The sequence below is a fragment of the Lepidochelys olivacea genome (genome assembly GCF_965140295.1).
Source record: "Lepidochelys olivacea isolate rLepOli2 genome assembly, chromosome: 15".
In the NCBI taxonomy this organism is placed as follows: Eukaryota; Metazoa; Chordata; order Testudines; family Cheloniidae; genus Lepidochelys; species Lepidochelys olivacea.
In genome coordinates this window covers 5,404,884-5,414,751 of record NC_140425.1, presented here as the reverse complement: position 1 = coordinate 5,414,751, position 9,868 = coordinate 5,404,884, and the positions used below count along the sequence as shown (strand labels likewise).

At 51.5% G+C, this 9,868-nt stretch overlaps 1 protein-coding gene across 2 annotated transcripts in view; it reads right to left on the bottom strand.

Annotated features, from left to right (window-relative positions):
• Positions 1-2,004: 2,004 nt before the first annotated feature.
• Positions 2,005-9,868, bottom strand: part of LOC311531356 (uncharacterized protein) — a 9,163-nt gene continuing 1,299 nt past the window's right edge. The window contains exons 2-5 of one of the 2 annotated variants that reach the window (XR_014714203.1): positions 9,660-9,786; positions 8,751-8,858; positions 3,753-6,487; positions 2,005-2,409 (exon numbers count right to left, since the gene is read on the bottom strand). Coding sequence is in view for 1 of the 2 variants with exons in the window: in XM_084648645.1 (XP_084504771.1) it covers positions 4,701-6,487; positions 8,751-8,858; positions 9,660-9,786 (2,022 nt within the window). In the remaining variant the exon portion in view is untranslated. Of the gene's footprint in view, positions 6,488-8,750; positions 8,859-9,659; positions 9,787-9,868 lie in introns of both variants that reach the window. The other variant, XM_084648645.1, reaches the window with a different exon arrangement.

Here is a 9,868-nt window from a genome sequence, read left to right as displayed (position 1 = left end):
GCAGCCTCAGCTCACTGCGCCACCGCCACCGGTGCGATGCTCTGGGCAGGGGGCTGCGAGCTCCTGGGGCAGCGCAGCTGCAGAGCCCGGCTGGACCCGGTCTCTGGACGGTGCGGCTGGCGGCCGGCTCCAGCCAGGGGGGCGCAGCTGCCTGTCCTGGTGCTCTGGGCGGTGTGGCTGTAGCAGGCAGGCAGCGCGACAAGGGGGCAGGGAGCAGGTGAGGGGGTTGGATAGAGGGCAGGGGAATTCGGGGTGGTGGTCAGGGGGCGGTAGTGTGGATAGGGGTTGGGGCAGTCAGAGGGCAGGGAACAGGGGTTTTGAATGGGCGCAGGAGTCCTGGGGGCAGTCAGGAAGGAGAGGGGGATTGGATAGGGTGTCAGGGGGCAGTCAGGGCCGGGAGTCCAGGGCGGTCAGGGGACAGGGAGGGGTGGATGGGGCAGGGGTCCCGGGGGGCCCATCAAGGGTGAGAAGCAGGGTGGGGTCAGTTTCAGAAACCCGATGTGGCCCTCAGGCCAAAAAGTTTGCCCGCCCCTCCTCTACACTCTTACTGCTGTATTTATACAAGGCCTGATCTCATCTGTGCTGGAATTGATGAGCGGCTTGTAACTGACTTAAAGAGAAGTTGGAGCTGGCCACCAGGGAAAAATTCTGGATCAGGTAAAACATGATAATGGTAGGTGTCTGAATTCCAGCAGCGAAACAATGTATTCATGATGGATCTATCTTGTTCCAAGACAACAGTTCTGAAAGTATCTTGCAATACTTATGAGATTAAAGGAAATTGTGTCGATAAAGTGAGTGCCATTACTTCTCCCAATGTGAGTATTTCTGGCTGTAGAACTCCTTACCACATGAAATCAGGAGGAAACCATGTCTTGCCTTCTTAAGAGCATCTCTTTGCCTCAATGAAGGCAGCGATATTTTGGCTTCAGAGCCCTCCTTCCCCCTTGAATTTTCCCCTAACTTCTAATGAAGAAAGTCAGCTTATGAAATGCAACCTCACATAGAGGAGAGCACAGTCTACAACCCTGCCAAAACTAAACTGGAGTTAACCTTCCTGTGCTTAGCACCTAAACACCACCAGCACTGGCTAAGGGGGCGGGGGGGGGGAGAAGATAGATTAGATAGATTTTAAGGCCAGAAGGCACCATGATCATCTAGTCTGACCTTCTGTATACACAGGCCGGAGACTCTTACCGAAGGCAGTTATTTTTCCTTACTCTGTAAGTGGCCAGATTGCACCCAATGACTCGTGGTCAAACCACAGCATGTCTCTTAGAGCCATACAGTCTTGATTTAAAGTCTCCAAGTGAGAGAGAATTTTACCACCTTCCGGGTTAAGCAGTTCCAAAGGTTAATTCCCCTCACTGTCAAAAAGTTGCATCTTAGTTCCAATTTGAAGTTTTCTAACTACAACTTCCAGCCAGTGGATCTCGTTCTGCCTTTGCTTGCTAGAATAAAGAGCCCCCTAAAATCTGATATCTGCTCCCCACGTAGGTAGCTACTGACAGAGCCATCCCTTGGGTACGGAGAATTGGAGCAACCACTCTGGGCCCCCCGCTTTGGGGGGTCCTGCAGGCTGGACCAATTGGCTGGCATGATCGGTCCCGGAAGTGACAGATTCGTCACTTTCTCCCCGCCCCGTCCCCCTTAGGGACGACTCTGCCTACTGACCACAACCAATTTTAATAATAATCTCTTCAGTAATAAACTACATTGCTCAAGCTCCTTAAGTCTCTCGCCATACGGCAGGATTTCCAGACTTCGGATCATTCTAGTGCCTCATCTCTCAACCCAACATCTTTGGGCAAGTGCGGGTACCAGCACTGGACACAGTACCCCGCAATGGCCTCACCAATGCTGCATACGAGGGAAACCCACCGATCACTCCTCCTGACGCGACAGCGAGCTAGCTACAGAGACAGAGATAAGTAGCTTTCTGCCCAAGTGCATTTCGTACCATGGGCATATTTTTTATCTATTACTATTTATTTTTGTAGCTTCCACACTGTGCTAGGCAATTTACAGGCAAACAGGAAGGTGAGGCCCCTGCTCCCACGAGCGTACAATCGAATGCACAGCAGAGGCCGCAGCTCCACCACTGAGAAGAGGCCGCAGTACGCGACGCTTGGGGAAAGGCCTGTACATAACCCTACTCTGCCTCTCACTGGGGCAGGCACACAAGGCTGCGCGGCACTTGTTCATTACGCGTTGCTATGATACCTAAGCGGGAGGCCCCCAGTAACTCATGGCACCAGCAACGGCATGGCGCAGGCAGCTGGTGGGTGTGACGGAGCAGGGTGAAGCACTCCTGAAGTCCAGCTGTCTTTTTTCGGGGAGGTGGGGAGGACAGACACGCCCAGCGCCAAGAGGAGCAGCACGGAGGAGCCATTAAGAATGGAACAATGCCTTTAATGAGAGAAGTGGCATTAGGGAAGCTTGTCGCATGTATTTATAGCTGCGGTAACCCCAGTGGATTGGCATTTGCACTGAGCGACCCCATTCAGCAGACCCTACCGGGCATGGGGAGGTGAAATGCTATGGAGTCAGCGAGCACAGTGGAATAGCCTAGCAAGCTGTGGAGAATATCTGGCTAGGTACTGACCTGCTCCCATCCCTGCAGAATCCAAGTACCTCAGAACAGCGCGCAGCCATCCCACGCAGCAGGGCCCTGCTCTTATCCCCACTATGCAGCTGGGACCAACAGCCAGAGAGACTGGGCCAAGGGCGCACACAGAGTCTTGAGTCCAGGTCTCCTGGGTCTCAAGCCAGTGCCTACTCCTCACCTTCCCACTACCCTCTAATTAATAAAGCCGGAGAGAGGAGCATTCTTCTAGAGCCTGGGTGTGGCGGAAACACGCAATGGGCCAGCTACAGCCTCTGGGTCAGTGATTTGGATGCATCCAGTGGATTTCAGCCCATATCAGGACAAGGGACAGTCCAGACCCCCCACATGTGGCAGATCCCATTTCCTACAGTCACCTGTGGTACCTTCTCCTGCTTCACAAGATGGTAGAGACAGGACAAAGAGTAGAGGCGGCTACTGCTCCTACTGACCACACTGCCCCGGAGCAACACCAGGGAGGAACAAGATCTTAGGGCAAGGGCCAGATTCTGCTCGGAGTTACAGCAGCGTAAACACCACTGAATTCAGTGGAGTTGCTCTGGAATTACATCAGTGTAACAGAATTTAGCCCCAGGAAAAGTTCTGACTATGGCATGAAAAGAGGGTTTGAGATGCTGTCGAGAAAACGCCCAATGGGGCCAGCTTTGCGCGGTGAGAGGGAGCCAAAACGCCTCCGCACAGCACCAGCTGCCCTTCCAGGAAGGAGCTGATGGACTGTGTGAATCTAGCTCCAGCATTCGACTCCCCAAAGGGGGCTGGGCCAAGGAGGGATCACAGCCGAGCCCCTGTCAGCTTACAGAGGTGCCCGATGTGCACATGCAGCACCCTCTGAAAGGAGGGGCGCTCAGAGAAATACAGCTCCCATATCGCAGTCTGCACAGTAATGCAGGGCCGAAGCTGCAGAAAGAGAGCTGGTCAGAAAGGCGATTGTACTTGGAGGAACATGGGAAGCTGTGCTTTGAGCCCTCACAGCCCCTGCAATGCTCAGGACCTCCCCACAGAGGGATCTTTGCAGCAGGGTACAGGTGGGTCACGGCCCAGCAACCTTGATTTTCAAATAACGGCAAGTACCAGAAATGCCCCATTATGTTAGTATGAGATCGCCCTCTAGAGGTGGCGCGGTTACCTTGCGTGTGCAACATTTGAGCAAAGTAACAGTGAGCAAGGCACTCACATAGCTGCTCCTTTACGCTGACGTGTGATGCAGGGTGGCAGCAAAACGGTTTGATCTGAGTATCTGGGGCAGGGGTGGAAGCCAGAAGAGAGCCCGAAGAGCATCATCGCTCCAGTACCCTGCCTACAGCTGTGAGTTATGGCTATCCAGAGGGCTCAGCTAAGAGTGGCTGCGAGTCCCGGCACTTCAACCGTCCTGACTCCTTGACATTGACATCCTCCTCCAAATGCACAATATTGCATTAACATGTTGGTTTGCCCCGCAGCAATGGAGATCTCCTGGCATATTTAAGGCTGACGATGCAGCGTGCGGGGAGCAGGACTGGAGCGGGTGAACACCTTAGCCTCAGGGGCACAGGAGCAGCTACTCATTTAGTAACAAAAAGGCACAGAGTCAGCAGCCAGACGGGGCCCTGGATTCCAGGGTTCTACCCTGCTGCCCATCACCGAAGTATCTGAGCACCTCCAGGAAGAGAAGTCCTACTGACCTATAACTTGTTGCCATGTGTGTGTCTTCCACGGGGTCCCCGAGGGACTCTGACTCTACAGCCCTTTCATAGAATCATAGAATATCAGAGTTGGAAGGGACCTCAGGAGGTCATCTAGTCCAACCCCCTGCTCAAAGCAGGAACAATCCCCAATTTTTGCCCCAGATCCCAAATGGCCCCCTCAAGGATTGAACTCACAACCCTGGGTTTAGCAGGCCAATGCTCAAACCACTGAGCTTTCCACCTGTTCAGCCCCTTTCCAGGCTCTTTCCCATATGGCACTGTGCAACTTCAGCTTGTGCTTGAGGCTCTCACATGCTGGGTTCATCAGCCGAGCTCCTCTCCTGCTTCGGCCTCCCGGATGCTCAGGAAAGCGAGCGTTCCCCCTGAAACGTTCTGCAGGCTCTGGGGGTTTACAGGGTCTCTCTGCCTGCAGCCTTGCTCGGGCCTTGCTGGGGCTGCCTCCGCTCAGAAGGCTTCTGCCCATCCGGCCGGTCTCTCTTGCGTGTGTGGGATCTCTGGTGTTTGAGAAGGTGTGCGCACTGGTGGAAGCTTTTCTCGCAGGCAGGACAGCAGTAAGGTCCCTCCCCGGTGTGGAGTCGCTGGTGTTTAAGAAGGGCTGAGTTCCGGCTGAAGCCCTTACCACACTCAGAGCATCTATGGGGCCTCTCCCCGCTGTGGGCCCTCTGGTGGCTTGCATACTGCTGCTTGCAGCGGAAGGTCCTCTGACACGTGGGGCATCGGTAGGGGTTCTCTCCCACATGGACCCTCTGGTGCCACGTGAATTCCTGTTTGTAGCGGAAGCTCTTCTCACAGCCCTGGCACCTGTAGCTCCTCTCCCCGGTGTGGCTCCGTTGGTGCCACGTGAGCTCTTGCTGGTAGCGAAAGTGCTTATCGCAGGTGGGGCATTTATACGGCCTGTCGCCCACGTGGGCTCTCTGGTGCCACGTGAATTCCTGCTTGTAGCGGAAGCTCTTCTCGCACTCTCTGCACTTGTATGGCCTCTCTGCTGCGTGGGCCCGCTGGTGCCAGACCAGCTCCTGCTTGGAGCGGAAACTTTTCTCACACCCGCTGCATTTATAGAGCCTGTCGCCTAGGTGGGCTCTCTGGTGCCACGTGTATTCCTGCCTGTAGCAGAAGCTCTTCTCGCACTTGGGGCATCTGTACAGTCGTTCTCCCGGGGGGAGTCTCTGGGGCACAGGCTGGGCTGGGCTTGGCTCACGGCGAGCGCACAGACAGGGGTTCTCTCCCGGGGGGAGTCTGTGGGGCACAGGCTGGGCTGGGCTTGGCTCACGGCGAGCGCACAGAGAGGGGTTCTCTCCCGGGGGGAGTCTGTGGGGCACAGGCTGGGCTGGGCTTGGCTCACGGCGAGCGCACAGACAGGGGTTCTCTCCCGGGGGGAGTCTGTGGGGCACAGGCTGGGCTGGGCTTGGCTCACGGCGAGCGCACAGAGAGGGGTTCTCTCCCGGGGGGAGTCTCTGGGGCACAGGCTGGGCTGGGCTTGGCTCACGGCGAGCGCACAGAGAGGGGTTCTCTCCCGGGGGGAGTCTGTGGGGCACAGGCTGGGCTGGGCTTGGCTCACGGCGAGCGCACAGACAGGGGTTCTCTCCCGGGGGGAGTCTGTGGGGCACAGGCTGGGCTGGGCTTGGCTCACGGCGAGCGCACAGACAGGGGTTCTCTCCTGGGGGGATTCTCTGACGTACACTAAGATAAGAGCTCTCCCCACGGCTCCCCTTGCACTTGGGGCACATGGAGGTCTCTGCTCCCATGGGCGTCCCGCCGTGACCACCAGCAGCTGGCAGCGGAGTGAACCATTTCTCACACTGGATGCGTTTACACAGAGTCTCAGCAGGAGTGAATGGCTGGGGAGCAAGGACATCCAAGGACCAGACCCTGCCCTCAAGCACACACGGGACTCCCACAGGGAGTTCAAAGGGAGCCACCTGCTTACATCCCAGGGAGCAGCATTGCCAGGTGGCTGCAGTGAGCCTGCTTTGCCAAGGAGTGGGTGGCTCCACGCCACTTCCAGGAGAGTTTCCCTGATGATCTTCTGAGTTGGACTGAGCCTGACAGACTAATTCCCTGTCCGAGCTCTGGAGGCCACCTTCTGTGGGTCCCCCTGCTAACAGCCTGGGCACTTCCAATCCCCTGAGAGTCTTCTGCAGATGAGTCTCCTTCTTCCCCCTGATCTCAGCATCTGCTGCAATGGAGAGAGAATCCAGATGTTATTTATCGCATGGGCTGGAGAGAATGGAAAGCTCCTGTGAATACGCTCAGCCTATAGTTCAGTTAACATAATTATAGAGCAGCAGTCAATGACATCATGGGTTTATTTAGGGCTGTCAATTAATCACTCCCACAATTAACTCAAAAAAATTAATCACAATTAATCGCCATTTTAATCGCACTGTTCAAGAATAGAATACCAATTGAAATGTATTAAATATTTTGGATGTTTTTCTACATTTTCAAATATATTCATTTCAATTACCACACAGAATACAAAGTGTACACTGCTCACTTTATATTTTTCAATTCACCTCATACAGGTACTATAGTGCAATCTCTTTATCGTGAAAGTGCAACTTACAAATGTAGATGTTACATAACTGCACTCAAAAATAAAACAATGCAAGACTTTAGAGTCTACAAGTCCTACAAGTCCTCTGGAATGGTGGTTGAATCATGAAGGGTCATATGAATCTTTAGTGCATCTGGCACGTAAATATCTTGCGACACCGGCTACAACAGTGCCATGCAAACATCTGTTCTCACTTTCTGGTGACATTGTGAACAAGAAGCGGGCAGCATTCTCTCCTGCAAATGTAAATGAACTTGTTTGTCTGAGCGATTGTCTGAACAAGAAGTAGGACTGAGTGGACTTGTAAGCTGTAAAGTTTTATATTGTTTTATTTTTGAATGAATTTTTTGTACATAATTCTAAATTTGTAAGTTTAACTTTCACAATAAAGAGATTGCACTACAGTACCTGTATTAGGTGAATTGAAAAATACGATTTCTTTTGGTTTTTACAGTACAAATATTTGTAATAAAAAATAAATATAAAGCGAGCACTATACGCATTGTATTCTGTGTTATAATTGAAATCAATATAATTAAAAATGTAGAAAACATCCAAAATATTTAAATAAATGGTATTTTCTTATTGTTTTACAGTGTGATTAATCACAATTAATTTTTTTTAATCGCGCTATTTATCCTGATTAATTTTTTTTTAATCACTTGACAGCCCTAGTTTATTTCAATGACATTAACATTTTATTTCTATAGCATTCCCATGAGGTTGGACTTTCAGCCTTGCACCAGCTGGAAAACTCCGCCCAGATTTATGTAGAAATTAGGAGTGAAATCCTGGTTCCATTAAAGTCAATTTTGCCATTGACTTCAGTGGGGTCAGAATCTCACCCCAGAACTACATCCTACTTGGCAATTAGGGGGGAGGGATAGCTCAGTGGTTTGAGCATTGGCCGGCTAAACCCAGGGTTGTGAGTTCAATCCTTGAGGGGGCCATTTAGGGATCTGGGGCAAAAATTGGGGATTGGTCCTGCTTCAAGCAGGGGGTTAGACTAGATGACCTCCTGAGGTCCCTTCCAACCCTAACCTTCTATGATTCTATGATCTGCATGCAGAGGGCCCAAATCAGATCTACCGGACGTGGGTCAACTTCATTAACATTAATGCGGCTCCAGCTGCTTACACAAGGTCTGCCTTTGCCCTTCTTGGGTCAATATGTCTCACAAATGTTTCTGAAATTGCTCACTAAGCTTTAAGGGTGAAGTCCTGGCCCTTTGGAAGTCAATAGGAGCTTTGCTAATGACTGCAGAAAGGCCAGAATTTCATCCTAGATATCATTACTGACCTGTTAATTGGATTCCTCTGATGTTATCTCATAGCTAACCAGACAGTTAATACAGTGTAACAAAGTGGAGAGAGACAGATAGAGGTTTGTAAAAAGGTTTCCATTTGCTTCCAGTGAATAAATAGGATCAGCATTACCGACAGGCATTGATTGACAGCCTCTGTCCTCTGCTAGGAAGGGGAGGAGCTCTCAAACTGTACCAATTTGGCAATTCGGTCAGTTCTAGATCAGTTTGGGAAAGAAGGAGTGGCTGTTCTCTGTGACCTTCTTTTGCTCCAAGCAAGAACATGCCCTCTCCACTCCACTTCAAATTCCACGTTAGCAGCCTCTGCTTTGCTCCACTTTGCTCTCCAGAGCCGTTCACCCACTAGCAAGGGAAAATTAAGAGCTCCGTTGCTATTTCCAATGGGAGTGGAAATATATCGATGGGGATACACAGCTGACACCTGCCAAAATGATGCGCCAGTAACAAGGGTTACTGCGTTTGTTACTGGGAGCAAAGAGGTAATTGCCAGCATGCAGGAAGGGGCGGCTGGGTTCCGCACACTCATTGTTTCTGAACAGTTTGTCAATCATTACTCACAGATAAAGTTAAAAGCTTTTCCATTCCCAGAGTCCTTGTGACCCTTGACACATGGCTCTTCCCCACATTCAAGCAGCCGGATAATGTCGGGTTTAGCGGCAGCATGTCCTGGTGATGAGAGAAGAGAATTATCTATTGATCCTAGGTACTTAGCTGGCCCCTCACAATCATTAATGTGTTTATCCTCACAAGCCCCTGTGCAGCAGGGCAAGGCAGTTATCCCCATTTTACAGATGGGGAACTGAGGCCCAGAGAACCATGTGACTTGCCCAGACAGTCTGTGGTGGAGCAGGAAACTGAACTCAAGACTCTCAAGTTCTAAACAAGCACTCTAACCACTGGACCATCCATCCCACCTAATGTGTAGCTCAGCAATTACTCACTGTTCTGTCACCATTTTCAAATGACACTCCTGATTTAATCCCAGCCCAGTGTATGAATTACATGGGAAGAGAGTGAAGATCCAGAGGCAAAAAAGCTTTATGGATTGAAATGAGCTGAACAGCTCACGGGAGACTCAGGTACCTACACTTACTGTACAGGATGAATGATATTTGGTGTGTCCCATGGCCTCAGCCACTGGCCCACTTACATCCGAACTTCTCCCTAGACACAGGAAATGTCTCCATTCCACTCCCACAAATGGTACCACACAGCATGCAGGGAGCGCTCTCTTGTACACCGTGTGCAGTGGTTATAGGCTTCCTGATCCTTCACCATCACCAGAGAGGACCAGGATGTGTTACAGGGGGAATTTAATAAATGGAAGGACTTCCCAGTCAGCAAGTTCTCTGGCTGGTGCTTAAGGCAGGGCTCTTTGTTTCATGTAATCACACTACAGAGGATGACTTGAAGCTCTCCTATTTGGGGGCTGCAGCTTCCAATGAACGAGTGACCACTAATTGTTACCCAGGGAGTTCAAAGCCTCGTAGTTGTCCCTCATCACGTCCTTGTACAGCTCCTTCTGCCATTCTGCTAGCTCCTCCCACTCCTCCGCGGAGAAATAGACAGCGACATCGTCAAACGTGACTGGGGCCTGAAACAGCAAATAAACCGTGATCGGCAGCCTCTGCTTCAGTCACACCCTGAGAGCAGCAGCTCTGGGTCCTGGCAGGGCA